The 26,243-nt window shown below is 45.3% G+C and overlaps 1 protein-coding gene across 12 annotated transcripts in view; it reads right to left on the bottom strand.

Moving 5' to 3' along the window:
* Positions 1-483: 483 nt before the first annotated feature.
* The window catches only part of LOC105469976 (splA/ryanodine receptor domain and SOCS box containing 4), an 88,756-nt gene continuing 62,996 nt past the window's right edge, over positions 484-26,243 (bottom strand). The window contains exons 1-5 of one of the 12 annotated variants that reach the window (XR_980181.2): positions 11,757-13,021; positions 11,410-11,438; positions 9,456-9,638; positions 2,048-2,097; positions 1,857-1,943 (exon numbers count right to left, since the gene is read on the bottom strand). Coding sequence is in view for 4 of the 12 variants with exons in the window: in XM_011721624.2 (XP_011719926.1) it covers positions 1,816-1,943 (128 nt within the window). In the remaining 8 variants the exon portion in view is untranslated. The other 11 variants (XR_980178.3, XR_011619763.1, XR_011619764.1 and 8 more) reach the window with 11 other exon arrangements.

Here is a 26,243-nt window from a genome sequence, read left to right as displayed (position 1 = left end):
ACCCAGACCCCATACTGACTCTAACTCCTGAACTGCTACCAGCCCAGAGCCTGGCCTTACTTCACACTCACCTTCAGCAATTGGCACTGCTCCTTGATGACAATATACGTTCATCACAGTCACATCCAGCCCCACCTCCAGTCCACTTGGAAACTGGTGTTCCATTGGGTTTGCCCTCCCTGACCCTAAGCCCCTTTGCAGGGCCACCCCTTGGCTCTGGCAACAGGAGGCTGAATTGTTTTTCCACCATTAAGGTCAGCTTTGCATGGACCCAGGACACAGGCACATTCTCTTGTCCAGGGCAGGCCTTTGCAAAATAGCTGCAGTTTGGGCTCAAGCAGGGACCACAAGTCAGACGAGACAAGAAATGTGTAAAGAGGGAGTCACGTGCCTGGCTTCTATGGGTCTGCGGAAGGACCAGGCAGGCTGATGGAAGAAGCTCTCAGGGTCCCTCCCCAGACAACATTTAATATGCAGCTGAAGGACTGAATGACAAACTTTATTAGAAACGCTCCTCATTCATCAGTCAAATTCACATTAAGATGGGGGCAGTGGGGGGGCGGGTAGGGAGAGGCAGTGCTGTCTGGAGCTCTGATATCCCACCGCTGTGATGATTTCCAGTTAAAAATGAGTCTGGGCAGAGAGTGTCTGAAACATATAAGAGGTGGCGGCGGAGGCAGCAGCAGCATTCCTGCGAGAGGACCAGGCTCGGAGCGGGTGGAGAATGTGTCTCCCATATCCACCCTTCCAGTCACAAGGCCGCCCCCACAGACCTCAGCTGATAAATAAACAGCACATCACACACACATTTGAAACAGGAAACAGACTCGTACAAGTCTCCTGAAGTGAAAAAATAATTTCCTCAAATAAAGCTTTGTGACAGCCATGCTGCGCCCTGAATGGACGATGCCCAGAGGCCCTGACACTCCAGGAAGGCCCCCCAACCCAGGACACATCAGACTTGGGTGTCACCATGCCCCCGGTTCCCCCGTTCCCCTGTTAGCACCTTTGGACTAAGTACTGTCCTCTCCGCATTCCTCTTTTAAAATGCAAATGCTACTTAAAATAATGGTAAGGATATGCTCTTCCCTGGGGCGAACCAGTCAGACTCCTCTTCCCTGAAGAGAGGTGTCTGGGCATCCAGAGAACTGTGAGTCAGTGGCTGGGAAGCGGGGCACGTGGAAAGGGGTAGGTAAACAACGTTCAAAGAGGTAAGCTGGAGGGTGTCTCCACACTGCACTGTCCACTTGCCAGGTCTGCGGTTGGGCCTCCTGGGAACAGTCCCTCAAAGTGGCACAAAGTCCTAAAATGGCATGACAATCCTGCTGCCCTGGCAAGGGGTGTGGGCCAGGAGGGGCACAGCGTCAGGCTGCTTTCATCATTCATTATTCAGAGGCAATTTTCTCCCTGCACTGGCTAATTTCTCCCTGGCCCTGTCTGCAACAGGGTTCGCAATAGAAAGTCTCCTGCCTAAATGTTTTATTCATTCTCTTGAATAAGGAAACAGGCTCTCTGATCAATACAGTGGCTGCTGTGTCCTGGTTGGTGGCAGGATTTCCAGCAGGTGCAGACTCCAGGCTCTCTGTGGCTCCGAAGGAGGTGTCTGACTCGGGAGGGCTGCCTCGAGGGCAGTAGATACTGTTGGCAACAGACCTTTCGTTTCCAAAGTTGATACCACATCCTGGTCTTTGAAAGAACTGAGTGTCCTGGGGAGCCGGAGGAAGGGTGGATCCTTTCCCCTATGTGCCACGGGACTGTGAATGACAGGCGGGCCGGGCCCTGCGTTGTGTGTCTGTGCTGCCTGTCAGGCCCGGCTCACTGGTACTGCAGATAGTTTTTGAGAGACTGAGGCAAGGGCAGGGAGCTGATGTCCCGCAGGCGCTGGCGGCCCAGGGCCGAGCGGACGGATCTCCGGCACAGGTCCATCAGTGGCAGGGGCTCCGCTGCAACGAGAGGGAAGCAGTTAGAATGTGCCCCGCGCCGTCCTGGCACCTTCTCATCCCAGCCCCCGCTGCACGACGCCTCCTGCCCGCTCCTCTGAACTGACCTTCAGGGCCGATGGCTTCTCCTCTGAGAAGATTTCTCTGGTTACATAAGCTGAAAGCGTAGAGCAGTGTTCATCAGACCGTGGAATGCAACCAGTGAGACTAAAGAGTCACAAAATCAATTCAGTGGGTGGTGACCAGCAATAATTTTTTTTTTAAAAAAAGAGAAAATGGGAGCAATACCCATAGAAAGGATAAATGTTGTTTCATGAAAGCCTTGTCTCTGATGTAGGTGTTTAGTGTGTCTTAATGTGAAAAGGACTTCTCACTGCAGGCCATGATGGAAAATGTTTAAAAGCTGCTGGCCTTGGGTGGATCTGCAGAGGGGTTTCCTCTACAAACCAGTTAGATTCTGAAAGGCTGGCTGCCTGGAATGCCTGTGAACCCTGAAACTTCCCCTATAGCTTTCCTTGATGGTCAGCAGCAGGTTGCATTTTCTTCCAGCACCTAGCTCTGGAAAAATTTGTAAGTTAAAATCCATAAATAATGGAACCCCGGGACATAGGACCAGTTAAACCAAGTTTAACTAGGTCTATTGCAGACACCTTTAGTAAGATCTTATTCTGGTCCAAGCCCTATGATTAGCCCTGGGGAAACAGGGATAACTAAGCTAACACCAGAGGCAGCTCTGAAAGAGGGTGGGGGTGGAGTGGGAGGTGGAGGCTCATGATCTGGGATTTTAAATACGTGAATCATTTTAATAGAGTGTAATATATGCAATAATTCCTAAATATACAGGTACAGAAACTGGGAATTTCTTACATAGAAGAGCTGTTTGAAAGCTTCAAAGAGAAGACATATGATGGGGTTTTGAAGAGTGAATAGGAGTGTTAAAGACACATGAGGGTGGAGAAGGTATCCTAGGCAGAGAGAACAGGCAAAGGCAAAAGAGGAATAAAACAGGACAGGCTGGAAGTTTGTGGGGAGAGGAACAGCGCTGATCAGTTAGTACCAGCTGGAAGGAAGATGATGATGGTGGTCACATGGCATCTGGTATGGTTTGTACAGGCCTGGTTTCCCCAATCCTACAGGCTGGAAGCCTGAACCTGCATCTTAATACTTTTTTTGGTAATAGAATAAATGATATTTCATAAATGTCCTATAATATACTAAGATACAATAAAACTGTTAAGTGGTGAATACTAACACAAGAACTGTGATAGGAATAGTACCACAGAGAAAGGCCCTCCACAGATCCACCCGAGGCCTGCAGCTTTCAAACATTTTTTATCGCGACCTGCAGTGAGAAGTACTTTTTACATGGGAATGTAGTCAAGAGTCAAGAATATGTTTTACAGGAATTTTTATTTACCTGAGCCGCACAGTTAATAAGGGGAGCCATTAAAATGAAAGTGGGGCTCGGGGCACATGCTTTGGAAGCTGTGCACAAGAGTACATCCAGCTCTCCTTCACTTGAGGCGAGATCCCAAGGCTATCTGCAGGGAGCACTAGTGGCTTCAAACACTCACCTCTGTATCCTCTTTTTAAAACAATTATTTATTATTTTTATTGTATAATTCCACTTGTACAAAACCTCCAGAACAGTCAAATATGGAGACAGTATATTGATCCTCATAGAAAATGAGGCTGGACAGGGGAAGCCCAGCCATGCCCTATTTTCCAGGCCCAGAAGGCTGATTGCTCACCTCCAGTCACCCAATCACTGTGCCTAGGCCAACATTTGACAACCCTCCCTCAGGGTGTCCCCATCTCTCCTCCAGCAACACCCTTGTACCCAGTTCTCCCACTCCCTGTCCCCCATCTGGCATCAGGAAAACTGAGCTGTTAAAATTTCAAAATCATTGGCAGACCTTAAGAGATTTTCTTATCACTTTAACACCCTAGGCACATAACGTCCAAAATGCTTAGCCTTGTCAGCAAACCCAACTCCTTGTGTGTTGCCTGCCCAATTAGGGGCTGAAGAGGACAGATGCCTTTTATCTTCATCTCTCTGCAGTCATTGAAATCAATCTAGAGTCTAAATTCCAAAGGGAGAAAGAAAAGGAGTTCAGAGTACGTTGCTAGCTCTAAATGTGAAATATAAATCATCTCTCCTCACTTCTGAGGGGAGAGTAAACTGACAATCTCAAAGTGCACAGAGAAAGTCCTTGAGTTCCTGCCCCCACTGTGGAACGTTAAGAGCTCAGAGAATGCCCAGCATTGGCTGTGCCCATTCCCTTGGCTCTTCTTTCTCACCTCCCCTGGCTTTGAGGCTTTTCTTAGAACTACCAAATGTCAAAGCTTGGAAATAATCACCTAGATAGGAAGTGAAGCACAGAATTTTCCAGTATGGGAACTATTCTTAGAACTATTTTTTGACCAAAGTTAAAACTGAAAAAGAATCACTATTCACAAAGGTGAATATCCAAATGGCCAATAAACATCTGTAAAAGTGCTTAACTTCATGAATCATCAGGAAAGTAGAAATTAATACCATAATATGACTCTGCTACATACCAACAAGGAAGACTAAAATGATGATTTCCTCTTTCCTGTGATGCCTGAGACTGAAGTCTGGAGTGATGAAGACCTCTGATAGGATCTGCTTAGAAGTTGTCAAATATTTAGCCAAAATTCATACCCAGAGTTAACTGCACAGCCTGTCCTCCAATCCAAGTTTGCTCAAACAGCTGTGATGATTCCAAGATTGTCTATGCAGACTCAACTGATGAACAAATAAATGTCCCTGACACTGTTAGGAGCTATTAATTTGGTCTTTTCTAAAAATAGGCTTTTCTTCTACGTTTTATTGTCTACTTATATTTAATTTATATATTAATGTAAAAATGAGGACTCATATGTTTGTCTATTTCTAAATTTGTATTCAGTCTGTAACCCTCAGATGTAATTAACCTAATGAAAAGAAGTGGCAAGCCACTGCAAATTCTGTGAGACAGGAAAAGAACTCTGGTGCTCTCTTGAAAGCGCCACCTCCTGGCTGGAGGCCAACCAACTCAGGACATTACAGCACTCACGACAGAACAACCTTGCTCCATGGAAGAAGAAAACAGGAGTTAATTCCACTGCCTGCCAAATCCTGGCTAACCATTGGTTCCCAAGTCTGTCCATATTACAACCTCACTGCTAGCATAACCAGCATTAGAGAAAGCCAGTACGCTAAACATATCTATAACCAAAGACTCTCACAGAGTCTACTTCACTCCCCTGCCGCCTCCACCAGAGCAGGTGCTGGTATCCATGGCTGGGAGACCTGAAGACAGATCACATCACAGGACTCCTTGCAAACATTTCCCAGCACCAGCCCAGAGCCTGGTAGCCCCGCTGCATGGTTAGACCCAGAAGAGCAATGACAATCTTTGCAGTCCAGCTCTCAGGTAGCCCCATCCCTAGGGGAAGCAGGAGAGCACCACATTAAGGTGGATAAAAATCCACCAAACAAGTATCTGCTGTCTTCAAGAGACTCACCTAGCACATAAGGACTCACATAAACTCAAGGTAAAGGGGGGAAAGAGATATTCCATGCAAATGGAAACCAAAAGCAAGCAGGAGTAACTATTCTTATATCAGACAAAACAGGCTTTAAAGCAACAACAGTTTAAAAAGACAAAGATGGGGCTGGGCGCGGTGGCTTGGGCCTGTAATCCCAGCACTTTGGGAGGCCAAGGCTGGTGGATCCCAAGGTCAGGAGATCAAGACCATCCTGGCTAACATGGTGAAACCCCGTCTCTACTAAAAATACAAAAAATTAGCCGGGTGTGGTGGTGGGCACCTGTAGTACCAGCTACTCGGGAGGCTGAGGCAGGAGAATGGCGTGAACCCAGGAGGTGGAGCTTGCAGTGAGCTGAGATCACGCCACTGCACTCCAGCCTGGGTGACAGAGTGAGACTCTGTTCCCCCCCCCGCCCAAAAAAAAAAAAACACAAAGAGGGACATTATATCATAATAAAAGGATCAGTCCAAGAGGAGAATATCACAATCCTAAATATACAGGCACCTGACACAGGAGCTCCCAAATTTATAAAACAATTATGACTAGACATAAGAAATGAGATAGACAACTACACAACAATAGTGGGGGACTTCAGTGCTCCACTGACAGCACTAGACAGTTCACCAAGACAGAGTCAACAAAGGAACAATATAGTTCAACTATACCCTAGAACAAATGGACTTAACAAATATTTACAGAACATTCTACCCAACAACTGCAGAATATACATTCTTTTCTTCAGCACATGGAACATTCTCCAAGATAGACCATATGATAGGCCACAAAACAAGTCGCAATAAATTTAAGAAAATTGAAATTATATCAAGTATCCTCTCAGACCACAGTGGAATAAAATTGGAAATTAACTCCAAAAGGAACCCTCAAAACTATACAAATACATGAAAATTAAATAATCTGCTCCTGAATGATCTTTGGGTCAACAATGAAATCAAGATGGAAATGTAAAAATTCTTTGAATTGAACAATAATAGTGACACAACTTATAAAAACCTCTGGGATACAGTCAAAGCAGTGCTAAGAGGAAAGTTCATAGCATTAAATGCCTACATCAAAAAGCTGAAAGAACATGAATAGACAATCTAAGGTCACACCTCAAGGAACTAGAGAAACAAGAACAAACTAAACTCAAACTCAGCAGAAGAAAATAAATAACAAAGATCAGAGCAGACCTAAATGAAATTGAAACAAAAAAATACAAAAGATAAATAAAACAAAAAGCAGGTTCTTTGAAAAGATAAACAAAACTGATAGACCATTAATGAGAATAACCAAGAAAAGACAAGAGAAGATCCAAATAAGTTCAATTAGAAACAAAACAGGAGATATTACAACTGATACCACAGAATACAAAAGAGCATTCAAGGGGATTATTAACACCTTTACACACACAAACTAGAAAATTTAAAGGAGATAGATAAATTTCTTCAAATATACAACCTTCCTAGATTAAATCAGGAAGAAATAGAAATTCCAAACAGACCAGTAACAAGTAGTGAAATTGAAATGGAAATTTAAAAAATGCCACCAAAAAAAGTCAAGGACCAGATGGATTCACAGCTGAATTCTATCAGGTATTCAAAGAATTGGTACTAATCTTTCTGAAACTATTCCAAAGGATAGAGAAAGAGGGAATCCTCCTTAAATTATTCTATGAAGCCAGCATCACTAATTATCAGGGAAATGCAAATTAAAACCACAATGAAATACTCCTGCAAGAATGACCATAATTTAAGAAATAACAGATGTCAAAAAATAGCAGATGTTTGTGTGGATGTGGTGAAAAGGGAACACCTTACACTGCTGATGGGAATGTAAACCAGTACAACCATTTTGGAAAACAGTACGGAGATTCCTTAAAGAACTAAAAGTAGAACTACTGCTTGATCTGGCAATCTCACTGCTAGGTATCTACCCAGAAGAAAATAAGTTATTGTATGAACAAGACACTTGCACATGCATGTTTATAGCAGCACAATTCACAATTGTAAAAATATGGAAACAACCTAAATGCCCACCAACGAATTAGTGGATAAACAAAATGTGTGTGTATATATATATGTGTACACACACACATACACACACACACACACACACACCTTGGAACACTACTCAGCCATAAAAAGGAATGAAATAATGGCATTCACAGCAACCTGGATGAAGTTGGAGACCATTATTTTAAAAGAAGTAACTCAGGAATGGAAAACCAAACATCTATGTTCTCAGTTTTAAATGGGAGCTAAGGTAGGAGGATGCAAAGTCGTAAGAATGATATAATGAGGCTGGGCACGGTGGCTCACACCTGCAATCTCAGCACTTTGGGAGGATGAGGTGGGCGGATCATGAGGTCAGGAGTTTGAGATCAGTCTGGCCAACACGGTGAAACCCCGTCTCTACTAAAAATAAAAAAATTAGCCGGGTATGGTGGTGCTTGCCTGTAGTCCCAGCTACTCGGGAAGCTGAGGCAGAAGAATCGCTTGAACCTGGGAGGCGGAGGTTGCAGTGAGCCGAGATTGTGCCACTGCATTCCAGCCAGGGCGACAGAGCTAGACTCCATGTCAAAAATAAGTAAGTAAATAAATAAATAAATAAATACATAAATATTTAAAAAATAAAAAATGATAAAATGAACTTTAGGGACTTGGGGGAAAGGGTGGGAGGGGATTGAGGGATAAAAGACTACACATTGAGTAGGACATCAAAATTTCAGAAACCACCACTAAAGACTTTTTCCTTGAAACCAAAAACCACCTGTTCCCCCAAAACTATTGAAATTAAGAAAGTAAAAAAAAAGAATGACTGAAATGAAAAAGATAGTATTAAGTGCTGATGAGGATGTAGAGCAACCAGAATGCTCACAATGCTTTCAGTGGGAATGTGAACTGCACAACCACTTTGGAAAGCTAGGCACATTGACTAAAACTGCTGAATCTCCTGGGCAAATGCCTAACAGAAAAGCATATGCATGTTTACCAAAATGTACATTCACAAATGCTCATAGGAGCATTATTTGTAACAGCACCAAACTGGAAGCAACACTTCTACTGTCCATCAACAGTGGAATGTAAAAATAAATTTTGTGTAACTTCATATAGAACACTAATCAGCCACAAGAATGAAGGAACCACAATTATATGTAAAAGCATGGAGGAATCTTTCGACATAGTTTTGAGTGAAAAAAAGTACATTTTGTGTGACATTTTCTGTATAAAAGCAAAAGCAAGGTGATGAAGTTAGGCAGAGGTGACCTTAAGGGAGTAGTTAGTGATGGGGAGGAGGCATGAGGGATTTCTTGGGGGGGGGGGGGCTGGTATTTTCTACTGCTTGAATTGAGTTCTGGTTCTACTAGCCTGTTGTTTGTAAACATCATCAAGCAGCACCCTTAAGATTTGTGTGCTGTCTACATATATCTTATACTTCAAAAACAAATTTACATTAAAGAAAAAAATCACTGACAGAAGTACTTGGTGAGAGGCAACACAAGTGAAGCATTTGCCTGCCTGCCCTAATGGGAAAAAGTAGGGGGAAGGAGCTGGCTTGGAATCCTAGCTTCTGCTCCCACCACCCATTTATTAGAGGAGAAAAATGTGGGTCCACATTTTTATCATCTGTAAAATGGAGATAGCAACACCTCCATCTATGGGCTGTTGTGATGATGGTATGACATAACAGGCCCCTTGCCTTAAAGGTGTTTTCTCTCTAAAGTATGTCTTATTTCAGGCCATCAGCCCAAGAAGCACCCTTAAAAATAGTCATAATTTACTTATTGTGGCTCTACAGATGCCTCAGTACATCATCCTAATTGACAACAATGTTCTGCTCTTGAAGAAGATTTCCTGGAGCCAGGGATGGATGTCTGGTTTTGTGCTAAAAATATGACAAGGTAATCATTTCAAAAGTTCTCCAGTGACCTGAATATTGCTTAACTTTCCATCACTAACCATTGGACTTGGACTAGATGAACCATTGGACTTCCCAGGGACTCTGTTTAGCTATCAATAAAATGGGGAAAGTTTCTGCATCCGGTTATGATGGTCTGTTTCTGTGACGCAAATGGGTGGAGATCTTGGCACAGAGATTGGTGGCTTAAGCTGCTTCCCTGGGCCCTTTGAAGTCTTCTCTGCCTGTGGTGAGAACATGCCAAGACACAAGTCACTACCCTATCCCAATCCTGTATTTATATTTGAAAAAAAATCAACATCTTAGGGTCAAGAGGTGAAATTATCTTGTGGTAATTTTAGACAATGGTCAGCCGACAGTGGAGGGTTTGAGCGACAGTCCTGAAAGCTGAACTCAAATAGACCTGGGCACTGCTTGTTTTCAGGGAATGAAACGAGGAGGAGCCACATACATGTGCAAGCACACACACACTCTGTGGCAGACACTGTGCCCATCAGTTATCCACAGAATATGGTTTTGGTGTCCGAAGCCTCAGAATTGCTTTCATGCCCCTGAGACTCCCCTCATGCTGCTCCTTTTGCCTAGAACACTATTCCTTGTACTTCCTGCCAGGAGCATGCTTCATCTTTCCAGACTCAAATCAAGTGTCACCTCTTCCTCAATGACTTGGCTCCTCTGCCCTCAGGGTCTGCACCTGTTAGGTGTCAATCCACTTACTTAATCATGCAAATTGTCAAGTGTATCATTACCTGTAGTAATGATACTTCTAAAACATGGCATCCCTGTATCGACTGGCCCTGTCATGGGCAACAGAGACCTCAGCTCCCGTCTAGGAAGCATTTGGAATTTGGAGAGTTTTCTGTTGACAAGCTTCACTGTTTCCCCAGTAAAAAGGGTTGTGACTACAGCTGGGACACAAGCAGCATCTTCAAATGAACTCTGTGCCAACAAGCGTCATCCACACAGATGGTCCCCACAGTCCAGGTGGGGCCCTCATTTTTCCCTGGGATAGGGAGCTATCAAGTTACTTCTTGTGCACAGAGGAGTGTTGCACAGGAAAATAGTCCTAAATAATGCATGGCCTTCCCTAGCAATGCTGCAAAGCAAGGATGTGAGAAACCTCCAAAGGGGACAACTCAGAACAGGGAGTGCTTGAAAAATTCCATTCAAATGTTCCAGCTGAACTGCATGGGGCTGTTCAAAGGACGAAGGCAGGGTGCTCAAGGGGGCAGCCTGGGCCCACACACTGCACCCCTCCCACCCAGCGTCTCTCTGAAATGACAGAAGATTCGCTCATGTGTGCATGCGTGTGCACAAGAGACAGGATAAGGGTGCTGGAAAACAAGAAAGGCCATCAGCAGCCAGACATTATGGTAAATTCCAGGAAGACAGGAAGCAGGTGCGACAGGATGGTGGAGAAATCAAGCAGCGAGACCAGTAGCCTTGTGTACCAGGGGTGCACAGGGCTCTCACCAAAAGAGTCCCAGAGAAATCCCAAGCTCCAAGGAGTAAATATAGGGTAATCCTCAAAGAACTGTAATCCCAACATCTGGGACAGTTGTGTTCCTGTCTGCCCCAGTTGCAGAGCCTGATCCAGCTCTGTTTGAGCAGGGCAGCCTTTGGGAGAGGCTCCTGGAGGTGTCAGGGTCCAATAGAGAAGCTGAATAAAGCATGGGCAAAACCTCCACAACAGAGGTGGGCAGGATTTGTGGGAAAGACACCTCCACTTCGATGAAGAACTCAAGGGTCTGGCCTTCCCGTCAGCTCCCTGACTCAGTACTGACAGGAGAGTGTGTCTGGCAAAATATTTTCACCCAGACTCCTCACTCTCCCAGGCTAAGGGGAGCTACACTGTTGCAGAGCAAACAGCAGCTTCCTTTTTGGATGTGTGCAGTGGCTCTGAAAGAAGAGCTTCTATCCCCCTAGTCTGAAAGTTACTCAAGGAGGCATTCCAGCAAAACGAAAAAGGAGCCCTAGAAACAGGATGGTACCCACCTCCGGAAAAAGAGGAGGGTGAATGTAACCTTGAAGTGAAGGAAGGTAGAATGGAACAATTTGAAGTTCTGTTGGATCCTGATGCTTAGTAGAACCTCTTTCTAGCAGCTGACTTTGCTAAAGAGCCATCCCCCGATGATGCTCTGTCCCCCTCACCTCTGACTCCAGCCCTCAGCTTCCCCACCACTCAGATCTTCCACTGCACCCTTTGGAACTGCCACTCCACATAATGAAAACTGCAACCCCAGCTTCTTCTCTGTGAGCTCCCCTCCACTGCCTTAACTGGACCAAGCATCTGTCCCGGCACCCCGCTGCCCTTCCACCTTCTCTGGGGGCTGTGTACTCACTCAGGCCTGGAGGCAGGGCACGGCCCCTCCTGGCTCCTCTGCCACATACAAAGCTCCACACCCACCTTCTGGTTGTGAGAAATCCCCCTTCCTGTGTGGTTCACACCACTTGGCTCAGTCCTCTCTCCACTCCTTGATGCTGTCATCCACTGACCGCTGGCCCCACGTTTGTCAGGGCTTTGGCCTGGCCTCCCACACCCTCTCTCCACCCATACCTGCCACCCCTTGATGATTCCTCCACAGGGATCACTTTCTCATCACTTAGGCTCCTGATTCTTGACTGCCAGATCCTCAGGGACCCTCTCCTCCACCCAGCCACTATTACCTGGGCCACCATGAACCTCAGCATCACCCCTAAACCCATTCTTGCACCCCAGTCTCTGACCAATGAATCGCCACACTCCACCTCCCTCCCCACTGACCATAACCATTATTTCCCCTCAGGGAAACCTGGAGGCCACAGGGCCATCTCTTAAGATCTGCTCAACCCACCAGCCTTCTTTTTCTTCCCCTCCCCTCCTCATCCAGTTGAACAATTTACTATTGCCAGGAACCAAGGGTATGGGGCCAGGCAGGCCAATGGGGTAGCCAGTGAGGGGCTGTGGGAGGGGCAGGGCCAGGGACTAGGAAACGCACTGGGAACAAAGAACATCTGGAATTCTGTTTGGTTCTCAGTTCTTAGACCTCAGTTCCGCTGCAGGGCCTAAGAGAGGATTTGTCCTCCTTTCCCTGACCTGCCATGCAGCTGGGCAACTGGGAGCCCTGGGTGCCTGGCCAGTCTCAGCCACCAGCTGGCAGAGTAGCCTCGCCTTCCTTCTCCAGCTTGTGTCTCCATCAGAGTGGGAAATGGCTTGGCATGATGGCTGAGGCGCCTCTGCACTGGTTGACGTTTGGCAGAACAGAAATCACATTTAATCCTGGCAGTGAAAGGGCCTTGACTGTACCAAATCAAATTAGATTTGATAGAAAAAAAAATGCACATGAAAAAGTGAATGGCAAGGCAAGTGATGTCTGTGAGATAAATGTTAGAAGAGCCTTGCAGACCTGGGGATGTGGCTTCTGAGCTCTAGACAGAGGCCAGGCAGGTTTCCTCGGGGAGGTGGGGCTGAACAAGGCCCAAAGGCAGGTTCAAGCTGCTGTTCTTATCAAAGGCAGGACTGGCTGAACTGAGGCCTCACTCAGCTTTACAGGTGAGGCTCATTTTAGCCATGGGCTCACACTAGCACTGTCAAAGGAACAAGGGGTCTAGAGACCTGAACCCCTCTCTGGGGGCCTTCCTTCCACAGGCCTCTGCCTTCCTGGCCAAGAGCTCAGCAGCGCTCAGCTGTCTGTCCACTGCTGGCTTGCTGCTGCACCCCAGCCCTGCTGAGCCACATGGGTGTTCACTATCGACCCCCTCCCAGCTGTGAGGAAGAATGACTGGCTCCAGGAAGGCGCTGGAGACTTGGGTCCTCCTGGGGGTTTGTGTCCAGGACCACTGTTGGGTCTTCTTGACCTCGAAGCATACACATCTTGGAGAAACCTCTGTGTTTGGGTTGGGCAGGGAGTGAAGAGGTGGAAAAAGGTCCCATCCCTTGCCCAGGCTTTGAGAGCCTGGGCTGGGACATGGGGGGCTGTACTGGAGATGAATCCTAGCTCAGCCTCCACCCTCGTGCAAGGCCCATGCCAGACTCTTTCAGTAGCCTCTTACCATCGAAAGCAGAGGCAGATCCACCACTAATCTATCCATGGAAGGGGTCGGAGTGGGCTCTATTTTCACAGAGGAATTCAAGTTCTATTCCAGCCAAGGTCCTAGCAAACTCAGCTCGTGGACCCGTCTCTGATGGTGCTTGTGTGAATTAAAGGAGGTAACCTATGGAAAGGATTAAAGCATGGTCTGACATACGCTCAGATGCCATTGATGTTTGGTTTGCTGTTGTTATTTGGTCTCCCTGGGTCTGTGGAAGAAGATCCTCTGGGGTAGATAAAATGGGCAGATGGTGTCCCTAGAGAAATGTCACCCTTGGGATGTTGGTAGCAAGCCTGGAACCCTGGTTGGAAATTGAAGGAAAGTGGGAGAAAAACAGAGGACTGGACTGGGGTCCAGGAGCCTTGATCTCTATGGATGTGGACTTGGGATCAGCTTCCATTCCAACAGGCTGCTCCATCTTCTCTCTTCAGGATTGAGTCTGAGATCTCCTGAGCCCAGGGCCTCAGGGATGAAAGGCTGGCTGGGACCTGGGCTGCTGCAGTGAATGCCACTCCTCAGGTCAAGGAAGGCAGGGAGGTGGAGGCAGAGGTGACTGGGTTCAGGAGACAGGGGTTTGAATCTCAGTTCCACCATTAACCCCTTGGGACGCTACAACGTTCTTTCCCTCTCTGAGCTTCTCTTTCCTGTCTGAGGCCACTGAACGAGATTTTCTCTAAGCATCTGGTCAGTTCTGAAATGCTGGGGCTCACTCTCTTGTGGGGAATCATAAAACCCCACAGCCTTGGGGAGCATTTGGTGGGGTGGCAAGGATGTAACCAGAACCCCTTTCTCAGGCAGGTCTTTCAAAGCTGTCTGCATGGGGCACCCATAAGCTTGACTGGCCTTCCCACAAAATCTCCACGAGCAGGGGAAAGGCCAGGATCCAATATGATTCTCCTCTGTCTCCACACCTCTTAGAAGAGAAGCCTTGGACCAGGAGAATGATATTTCTATAGTAATATTTATTTAAAACTCCCAAAGAAAACCAAGTCACAAAATCAACTGTTTTTTTTTTTTTTTTTGGTGTCATTAAAGTTCAAAATAAGCCCAATATACAGGAGCCGAATTGCAACCCTTCCCTGAATATGAGCGGAGGGAAGAGGGGTCTGCAGAGACAACCCTGGGGCAGGACGCAGCTTCCTGATTCTCAGAGGAACCACATACATCCCCCTGCACCCTGGGCCTGTGCCTGAAATTCCTTCACTGCTTATTTCTGCAGGCAGACTGTGGTCTCAGAATGAGACTGACCCCTGGCAGGGGGCACATGTTGACTTCAATTCATACTAATGGACATGCCTGAGAACACCTGAGTCCAGGTATCATGAGGAGGAGGCATGGGAGTCCTGGTCTCTAGCATTCTGAACCTTCTGATTCTTCCCCGTCATGATGTGATGAAGGCACAGAGCTGCCCTGACTCTAATATTACCGCAACAGCAGCCACTTCCTGTCTGAGTGCAGATCCTGTCACCTTGTGCTGGTGAGAGCATGGGTGAAACGCAGAGAAGGAGCTAACCTCATCAGAAAATTCAGTTCCGAAGAGGCAGAAAGAAAAAAATGGCTCTGTTCAACTGCTTACAACCAAAGTCATACCTGTGAAAGTTACAGGAATCATTTCTTCATATGAAAAAAATAATATAAAGGCACATCTCCCCTTCCATTTTTGCATTCCTGGATTTTGATCAGGATGATTGATAATGGTTTTCCTGGAAGTTGAGACATTTTTCTTGTGGGGAGAAGTGAAAAATGACACTACATACCTCAATTCAACATGTACTTAACTCTTTATCCAAATTAGGGACATTGTCACACGCGATCTCTGCCCAGTCCTTGTCTGGGACCCTCGTTAGCCTGGCTATGTGGTCTGTGGACTGGTAGCACCGGTGTCACCTGGGAGCCTGTTGAAAATGCAGGATCTCGTGCTCCACCCTGACCTACGGCATCATAAGCAACAATTTAACATGGTCTGAGTGATTCTGATACACTGGTCCACACGCCCTGTCCGTGACCTCACAGACATGAAAATGCTCTGCAGTGAAACCAAGTTCCTTGCCCTTCCTTCTTACTGCAGTACTTCTCTAGTGGGAGCCCTGTCTTTGTAGCCGTGTTATCAGGCTGAGGCCTTCAGACACACTCATGATGTCCCTCCTCTGCTCTCCAAGCCCAACCTACCCCCAAGTGCTTTCATGTCCACCTCCTAAACATCTCAGTGCTCCATCCTTTCTATCTTCTTGACTCCATCAGGAACGCAGCCTCCCTCGGTCTCCCTGCCCTTCTCTGTCCCCATCCAACACAGCTCACACCTGCTGCTGTGAGCCCTTCTCCACACCCTCATCAGACTCTCCCAGGCAGAGGCCTGTGAATGGTTCTCATCATTATGGTGACGAAACCTGAGAGTTTTATGAGACGATCCTAGTTTGAAATATTCTGTCCTGCTGCCAGACCTCATTGTCCTAATTTGGGGTTTGGGAAATGTGGTCTCCCTGCCCTCAAACTTCAGGAAATCCCTGACTACCCTAGATCGCTGTAGAACCATTCCCTGTTGCTGGAGCTGTCCTCACCCCTATGGGCTCCCACAGGCAGGGCTGGGTCTCATGCTAACTGTCCAGCCCTTACCGCTCTGCTTTGGATATTGTGGGTGCTGGGTCAATAAGAATGAGAAACTTGGTGTTCAGAAGAGAGGAGGCAGCTGAAATTAGCCTGCATCTCTACAAAGGAAAATGCAGCCCAGGTCTTCTGATGCAGGTAATGAATGAAAAGTAGCTCTTTCATACTGCCCTGAGTCCACTGAAGAACCCCAGCAAGGCCCTGCAGGCAGACAGAATTAGTAACACTGCACCAGTTCCTTGGTCTGGTAGAGGATACTCCTAACTCAGCTTAAAATTGTCCCAGAAAATCTGACTGTGTTTAACTTGGAGCCTGCCCCGGGGAGCTGCACAATGGTTGGACGTGCTGGCCTCGGATGGGACATCCCTTGTCACATGGGGAGAGTGTCAGGTGGGGGTGCCTCTGGGTTGGCATGCACCCTGCTCCACGGATCTTCCCAACCTCTGCAGTGTTCTCTGTCACTGCAGCACTAGAACAACCCAGCCGCCCCTACAGGTACTGAAAGAAACACATCCAACATGGGAGAGCAGGCAGGGGAAGCAGAAGGGTGCTTGCAGAGACAGCTAGTGCTAATTTCATCCAGGGCAGGGTGAAGTCCTCAGGAATGAGTCCCCAGTTCCCTGTGGCATCTCCTTCTAAAAAGGAAGGAGGAATGTGGGGACAGCAGGACTTACCTACCAGATATCAGGCTATTTAACGCTGTAGCAATGACACTGAGTGGTACTGGTATAGGAGTAAGTAATTTAGGAAGTTGCAGAACAACTAAAATGAAACAAGGCATTATTGAGGTACACATGTATGCACAAAAAATCTATAAGGAAAAGAGCAAAGGAATAATAAGCACAAAATTCTAAGAGTGGTTGCCTGCAGCAAGGGTGCAGATTGGCGGAGATGACACGAGGGACATAAAGGTGCTTGATTATCAATGTTCTAGGCACTGGGTTGGGTGGTGGATTCTTGGGTGTGCATTACATTATAAAGGGGTAAATACATAAACAAGGAAATTAGAATTAAAGAGGGCTATGCAAGGGACCAAAGATGACAGTGTATTACAACTAAGGATTATGTTTAATCCAATTCTGTATATCAGAAGTTCAGTTAAAAACAAAGAGAGAGGATTTAGGCCCAGCTTCCAAGATGGCCAAATAGGAACAGCTTCGATCTGCAGCTCCCAGCGAGATTGACGCAGAAGACAGGTGATTTCTGCATTTCCAACTGAAGTACCTGGTTCATCTCATTGGGACTGGTTGGACAGTGGGTGCAGCCCATGGAGGGTGAGCCAAAGCAGGGCAGGGCATCGCCTCACCCAGGAAGTGCAAGGGTTTGGGGTATTTCCCTTTTCTAGCCAAGGGAAGCCATGACAGTCTGTACCTGGAGGAACGGTACACTCCTGCCCAAATACTGCACTTTTCTCACAGTCTTTGCAACAGGCAGACCAGAAAATTCCCTCCCGTGCCTGGTTTGGCAGGTCCCATGCCCACAGAGCCTTGCTCACTGCTAGCACAGCAGTCTGAGATTGACCTGCGATGCTGCAGCGTGGTGAGGGGAGGGTCGTCCACTGTTGTTGAGGCTTGAGTAGGTGGTTTTGTGCTCACAGTATAAACAAAGAGGCTGGGAAGCTCAAACTGGGCAGAGCCCACTGCAGTTCATCAAGGCCTACTGCCTTGCTGTAGATTCCACCTCTGTGAGCAGGGCATATCAGAACAAAAGACAGCAGATAGCTTCAGCAGACCTAAATGTCCCTGTCTGACAGCTCTGAAGAGAGCAGTGGTTCTCCCAGCACGGTGTTCGACCTCTGAGAATGGACAGACTGCCTCCTCAAGTGGGTCCCTGACCCTCGTGTAGCCTGACTGGGAGACACCTCCCAGTAGGGGTCGACAGACACCTCATACAGGCAGGTGACCCTCTGGGATGAAGCTTCCAGAGGAAGGATCAGGCAGCAATATTTGCTGTTCTGCAGCCTATGCTGGTGATACCCAGGCAAATAGAGTCTGGAGTGAACCTCCAGCAAATTCCAACAGACCTGCAGCTGAGGGGCCCAACTGTTAGAAGGAAAACTAACAAACAGAAAGGAATAGCATCAACATCAACAAAAAGCACATCCACACCAAAACCCCGTCTGTAGGGGTCACTCACATCAAAGACCAAACGTAGATAAAACCACAAAGAATGGGAGAAACCAGAGCAGAAAAGCTGAAAATTCCAAAAACCATAGTGCCTCTTCTCCTCCAAAGGATTGCAGCTCCTCACCAGCAAAGGAACAAAACTGGACAGAGAATGAGTTTAACAAGTTGACAGAAGTAGGCTTCAGAAGGTTGGTAATAACAAACTTCTCCGAGCTAAAGCAGAATGTTCTAACCCATTGCAAGGAAGCTAAAAACCTGGAAGAAAGGTTAGAAGAATGGATAACTAGAATAAACAGTGTAGAGAAGACCTTAAATGACCTGATGGAGCTGAAAATCACAGCACAAGAACTTCGCGACGCATGCACAAGCTTCAATAACTGATTCAATCAAGTGGAAGAAAGGATATCAGTGATTGATGATCAAATTAATGAAATAAAGTGAGAAGACAAGATTAGAGCAAAAAGAGTGAAAAGAAACAAACAAAACCTCCAAGAAATATGGAACTATGTGAAAAGACCACATCTATGTTTGATTAGTGTTCCTGAAAGTGATGGGGAGAATGGATCCAAGTTAGAAAATACTCTTCAGGATATTATCCAGGAGAACTTCCCCAACCTAGCAAGGCAGGCCAACATTCAAATTCAGGAAACACAGAGAACACCACAAAGATACTCCTCGAGAAGAGCAACCCCAAGACACATAATTGTCAGATTCTCCAAGGTTGAAGTGAAGGAAAAAATGTTAAGGGCAGCCAGAGAGAAAGGTCAGGTTACTCACAAAGGGAAGCCCATCAAACTAACAGTGAATCTCTCGGCTGAAACCCTACAAGCCAGAAGAGAGTGAGGGCCAATATTCAACATTCTTAAAGAAAAGAATTTCCAACCCAGAATTTCATATCCAGCCAAACTAAGCTTCATAAGTGAAAGAGAAATAAAATCCTTTACAGACAAGCAAATGCTGAGAGATTTTGTCCCCATCAGGCCTGCCTTACAAGAGCTCCTGAAGGAAGCACTAAACATGGAAAGGAACAACTGGTACCAGCCACCGCAAAAACATGCCAAATTGTAAAGACCATTGATGCTATGAAGAAACTGCATCAATTAACGGGCATAAAAACCAGCTAACATCATAATGACAGGATCAAATTCACACATAACAATATTAACATTAAATGTAAATGGGCTAAATGCCCCAATTAAAAGAAACAGACTGGCAAATTGGATACAGTCAAGACCCATGGGTGTGCTGTATTCCAGAGACCCATCTCACATGCAAAGACACACATAGGCTCAAAATAAAGGGATGGAGGAAGACCTACCAAGCAAATGGAAAGCAAAAAATAAAAAAACAAAATTTAAAAAGCAGGGGTTGCAATCCTAGTCTCTGATAAAACAGACTTTAAACCAACAAAGATCAAAAGAGACAAAGAAGGCCATTACATAATGGTAAAGGGATCAATTCAACAGGAAGAGCTAACTATCCTAAACATATAAGCACCCAATACAGGAGCACACAGATTCATAAAGGAAGTCCTTAGAGACCTACAAAGAGACTTAGACTCTCACACAATAATAATGGGAGACTTTAACACCCCATTGTCAACATTAGACAGATCAACGAGACAGAAGGTTAACAAGGATATCCAGGAATTGAACTCAGCTCTGGACCAAGTGGACCTAATAGACATCTACAGAGCTCTCCACCCCAAATCAACAGAATATACATTCTTCTCAGCACCACATCGCACTTATTCTAAAATTGACCACATAATTGGAAGTAAAGCACTCCTCAGCAAATGCAAAAGAACAGAAATCACAACAATCTGTCTCTAAGACCACAGTGCAATCAAACTAGAACTCAGGATTAAGAAACTCACTCAAGGCCAGTGGAGCATGGTGGCTCATGCCTGTAATTGCAGCACTTTGGGAGGCCGAGGTGGGCAGATCACAAGGTCAAGAGATCGAGACCATTCTGGCTAACACAGTGAAACCCCGTCTTTACTAAAAAAAATACAAAAAGATTAGCCAGGTGTGGTGGCAGGCGCCTGTAGTCCCAGCTACTCAGGAGGCTGAGGCAGGAGAATGGCATGAACCCGGGAGGCGGAGCTTGCAGTGAGCCGAGATCACACCACTGCACTTCAGCCTGGGCGACAGAGCGAGACTCCATAACAACAACAACAACAACAACAACAACAACAACAACAAGAAACTCACTCAAAACCACACAACTACATGGAAACTGAACAACCTGCTCCTGAATGACTACTGGATAAATAATGAAATGAAGGCAGAAATAAATAAGCTCTTTGAAACCAATGAGAACAAAGACACAATGTACCAGAATCTCTGGGACACATTTAAAGCAGTGTGTAGAGGGAAATTATAGCACTAAATGCCCACTAGAGGAAGCAGGAAAGATCTAAAATCGACACCCTAAAATCACAATGAAAAGAACTAGAGAGGCGAGGGCAAACAAATTCAAAAGCTAGCAGAAGTCAAGAAATAACTGAGATCACAGCAGAACTGAAGGAGATACAGACACAAAAAACACTTCAATAAAAATTAATGAATTCAGGAGCTGGTTTTTTGAAAAAAATCAACAAAATGCATAGACTGCTAGCAAGACTAATAAAGAAGAAATGAGAGAAGAATCAAATAGATGCAATAAAAAATGATAAAGGGGATATCACTACTGATCCCACAGAAATAGAAACCATCATCAGAGAATACTATAAACACCTCTACACAAATAAACTAGAAAATCTAGAAGAAATGGATAAATTCCTGGACACATATACCGTCCCAAGACTAAACCAGGAAGAAGTTGAATCTCTGAATAGACCAATAACAGGTTCTGAAATTGAGGCCATAATTAATAGCCTACTAACCAAAAAAAGTCCAGGACCAGACAGATTCACAGACGAATTCTACCAGAGGTACAAAGTGGAGCTGGTACCATTCCTTCTGAAACTATTCCAATCAATAGAAAAAGAAGGAATCCTCCCTAACTCATTTTATGAGGCCAGCATCATCCCGATACTGAAGCCTGGCAGAGACGCAACAAAAAGAGAATTTTAGGCCAATATCCCTGATGAATATTGATACAAAAATCCTCAATAGAATACTGGCAAACTGAATCCAGCAGCACATCAAAAAGTTTATCCAACATGATCAAGTTGACTTCATCCCTGGGATGCAAGGCTGGTTCAACATATGCAAATCAATAAACGTAATCCATCATATAGACAGAACCAATGACAAAAACCACATGATTATCTCAATAGACGCAGAAAAGGCCATTGACAGAATTCAACAGCTCTTCATGCTGAAAACTCTCAATAAACTAGGCATTGATGGAACATATCTCAAAATAATAAGAGCTATTTATGACAAGCCCACAGCCATATCATACTGAATGGGCAAAAACTGGAAGCATTTCCTTTTAAAACTGGCACAAGACAAGGATGCCCGCTCTCACCACTGCTATTCAAAATAGTGTTGGAAGTTCTGGCAAGGGCAATCAGGCAAGAGAAAGAAATAAAGTGTATTCAATAAGGAAAAGAGGAAATTAAATTGTCTCTGTCTGCAGAGGACATGACTGTATATTTAGAAAACCCCATCATCTCAGCCCCAAATCTCCTTAAGTTGATAAGCAACTTCAGCAAAGTCTCAGGATACAAAATCAATGTGCAAAAATCGCAAGTATTCCTATACACCAATAACAGACAAACTGAGCCAAATCATGAGTGAAATCCCATTCACAATTACTACAAAGATAATAAAATACCTAGGAATACAACTTACAAGGGATGTGAAGGACCTCTTCAAGGAGAACTACAAACCACGGCTCAACGAAATAAAAGAGGACATAAACAAATGGAAGAACATTCCATGCTCATGGATAGGAAGAATCAATATCGTGAAAATGGCCATACTGCCCAAGGTAATTTATAGATTCAATGCCATCCCCATCATACTACCAATGACTTTCTTCACAGAATTGGAAAAAAACTACTTTAAAGTGCATATGGAACCAAAAAAGAGCCCGCATAGCCAAGACAATCCCAAGCAAAAAGAACAAAGCTGAAGGCATCAGGCTACCTGATTTCAAACTATACTACAAGGCTAGAGTAACCAAAACAGCATGGTACTGGTACCAAAACAGATATATAGACCATTGGAACAGAACAGAGGCCTCAGAAATAACACTATACATCTGCAACCATCTGATCTTTGACAAACCTGACAAAAACAAGAAATGGGGAAAGGAGTCCCTATTTAATAAGTGGTGCTGGGAAAACTGGCTAGCCATATGTAGAAAGCTGAAACTGGATCCCTTCCTTACACCTTATACAAAAATTAACTCAAGATGGATTAAAGACCTAAATGTAAGACCTAAAACCATAAAAACCCTAGAGGAAAATCTAGGCAGTACCATTCAGGACATAGGCATGAGCAAAGACTTCATGACTAAAACACCAAAAGCAATGGCAACAAAAGCCAAAATAGACAAATCGGATCTAATTCAACTAAAGAGCTTCTGCACAGCAAAAGAAACTATCATCAGAGTGAAAAGGCAACCTGCAGAATGGGAGAAAATGTTTGCAATCTACTCATCTGACAAAGGGCTAATATCCAGAATCTACAAATAACTTAAACAAATTTACAAGAAAAAAACAAACAACCCCGTCAAAAAGTGGGCAAAGGATATGAATAGACACTTCTCAAAAGAAGACATTAATGCAGCCAACAGACACATGAAAAAATGCTCGTCATCACTGGTCATCAGAGAAATGCAAATCAAAACCACAATGAGATACCATCTCACGCCAGTTAGAATGGTGATCACTAAAAAGTCAGGAACGAACAGATGCTGGAGAGGATGTGGAGAAATAGGAACACTTTTATACTGTTGGGGGGAGTGTAAATTAGTTCAACCATTGTGGAAGACAGTGTGGAGATTCTTCAAGGATCTAGAACTAGAAATACCATTTGACCCAGCAATCCCATTACTGGGTATATACCCAAAGGATTATAAATCACGCTACAATAAAGACACGTGCACATGTATGGTTATTGCAGCACTATCCACAATAGCCAAGACTTGGAACCAATCCAAATGTCCATCAATGATAGACTGGATTAAGAAAATGTGGCACATATACACCATGGAATACTATGCAGCCATAAAAAAGGATGAGTTAATGTCCTTTGCAGGGACTTGGTTGAATTGGAAACCATCATTCTCAGCAAACTATCACAAGGACAGAAAACCAAACACCATACGTTCTTACTCATAAGTGGGAGTTGAACAGTGAGAACACGTGGACACAAGGCGGGGAACATCACACACTGGGGCCTGTTGGGGGGTGGGGGGCTATAGGAGGGATAGTATTAGGAGAAATACCTAATGTAGATGACAAGTTGATGGGTGCGGCAAACCAACGTGGCACAAGTATACCTATGTAACAAACCTGCACATTGTACACATGTGCCCTAGAACTTAAATAAAAATAAAAATAAACAGAGAGAGAGAACAGAAGTGAATGAGAAAGTTATGAGGTGGCCCCAACGAAACTCAAAGAGCTTGGCCAGAAGATGAATTATAAATTCTAGCTAAGGAGTAATAATGCCTGCTTAGAACTTAGCGTGGCTGGACAAAGGCAGAGCTGGAAGGAAACAGCAGCCCAGGCCTGGACTTAGAAGACCTAGAGTCAAGTTCTGGCTTTACAGGGCAGGCCGCTTCTTCTGTAAAATGGGAACATCACCTGCATCATGGGGAGTGCTGGGAGGATTAGAAGAGGGACAGAGTCCAGGTACCCAGCATAGGCCCTGTCTTTTGTGGGCAATGAATCAATGACAGCTATTATTAATATTTCAGAGAAGTTAGTGTTCTTTGGGACAAGGTGAAAAATAGACAGCTGGTGTAGGGAGCTGAGGACTGGACACCTAGGTAGGATGCCTCTACATCAATAACCACAGATAATTCCAAACAGAGGCCTGCACAGGACACAGCATCTGATGCATCCGCGAGCTGGGGCTCAGAGCCAGCTCCGTGTGACCCACGGCTCCCGCTGCACCCATCAGCCTGCTCCACTCTTCAGGATCCTCCTTCTAATCTTCTCATCAGAAGCAGAGGCCTTGGGAAACTCATGAGTGTTGACATATTTTCAAAGTTCATCTGCGTGCTCTTACTGGACTCTTCAACTGATTTTTTGGCAATAATAATAGTAATATTATAGTTGTAGTAAGTGGTAGCTTACATAGTACTTCCTATGTCATGAGACGTTCTAAGCACTTTCTTTGTCTTACTGTATTTAATCCTCATAACAACCCAATGAGGTAGTTACCATTATGAATGCACAGCTACAGACTGGAGGAAATGGAGGCAGTTGAGGGGATAGGCGCTTGCTCAAGGCCACAGTTAAGTGGTGAGAATGGGATTGGAACTGGGGCAACATGCTCTGGGATGCACTCTCTGTTGCCAACTCCCCTGAAGAAGTGGGATGACGGTCACTGCAAAGGAAACCTCTTCACCAACCCTATCAGTTCTGTTCCTGAGTCCCAGGGGCCCCATGGCCCTGACCCTCAGCCCTGCTTCATGTGGTGGTGCCAGTTGGTTTTCCAAGCTCAGCCAGAGTGAGGGACTCTGTCTAGTGCGGGGCAGCAACTAACGGGTTCAATCCGCTTAATTCCAACTGGGATTTGGCCTGAAGAATTTGGAAAGGGAAAGGGAGCTGACACGGACTCCACAAGGGGGTGTTCTCCCCTCCAGACCCAGCCACCAGAACCACCACCATCAAGTCCCCTTCCTGAAGCAGCCTGGGGCTATGCTCCTCACAACCGCTGAGACTACCTGGCACAGTTGACTCCTGTTTTCTAGCAAACAGCGATGCTTGAGCAAACTTCCTCTACTTGGGAAACGTCATCCCTTAGCCTCTTGCTAAATAGTATAAGCCCCAGGGGCTTAATATGAAGGCCTTCTAATGGATTTATGGTGTTTATTTGACCTTTCCAAGTGTGAGCTCAGAAAGAGGCCCAGAGGAGGATGGTGGAAGCTTGTTTTTCTTAAGTTAAGCAAAACTGATGAGTAAACTGAATTCTTGGATGGAGTCTGCCCAGTTTTCTCACCAGAGCTCCCCTCCTCCTTTAGTCAAATGATCCAATTAGGCCCAAGAGGAACTCAGTATTTATGAGATACTCCAGAAGAGGAAAATTGTGTCTAAGAAGAAGTGGTAAATGATGAAGTCTGAAAAAAATGTTTTCAGTTTATAAACAGCCATGATACAAAATAATAGTTGGCCAATTTAAAAACAGCTACTTTACTTCCACTTCTGGTTTCAAGGCAAACGATTTTTTGTTTTAGATACATTTTTAAAAAGTTAATGATCAGTGCATCAATGAAAACTATGTCAGGTGCCACAAATACATTTGCAATTTAGATCAAAGGCTGCAAACTCCAGTGTCCATGGTGCCAGGCAAGTAACCTAAGTGAATAGTGGGGAGCAGGTGTAAGCTATGGGCAGGGGGCATTTCCTGGTCTTTCCAGAAAACTCCAAAATTCAGGTTTTTATGTGACATTTCTATGTTGTTTTAATTTAGTATGGCCAAACAAAATATTTCTAGGCCCAGATCCAGCCCTGAGCTGACAGTATCACTTCTATTGTAAAATAAGGCTCATCCACCATTAAGGATGTCAGTACCTGCCAACACCACCAGGGGACAGCTGATCCTTCAGTAAACTGCCAGAGACTGGATCCAACCACAGAGGCCCAAATGCAGTTGCATCCAGGAATCTGATCATTGTTCTTCCATACCTCAACCAACTCTAGCTATGATGTCCGTAACTACGTAAAAAACCAGAATTGCTTTTAAACCCCCTTTAGTGTCTGAGTGTCCAGATTGGGAAGTTCACTTTGTGCTGATGCCGGCTGAGCACCTGACCTGCAGTAACTTACTCAGTCCTCCTCACACCCTATGAGGGAACTCAGGCACAGAGAGGTCACATGATTTCCAAGGTCACGCAGGC

The sequence above is a fragment of the Macaca nemestrina genome, chromosome 2 (assembly GCF_043159975.1).
Source record: "Macaca nemestrina isolate mMacNem1 chromosome 2, mMacNem.hap1, whole genome shotgun sequence".
NCBI lineage: Eukaryota > Metazoa > Chordata > Mammalia > Primates > Cercopithecidae > Macaca > Macaca nemestrina.
The sequence above is the reverse complement of the archived record's forward strand: the minus strand, read 5'-3'. Positions and strand labels throughout refer to the sequence as shown.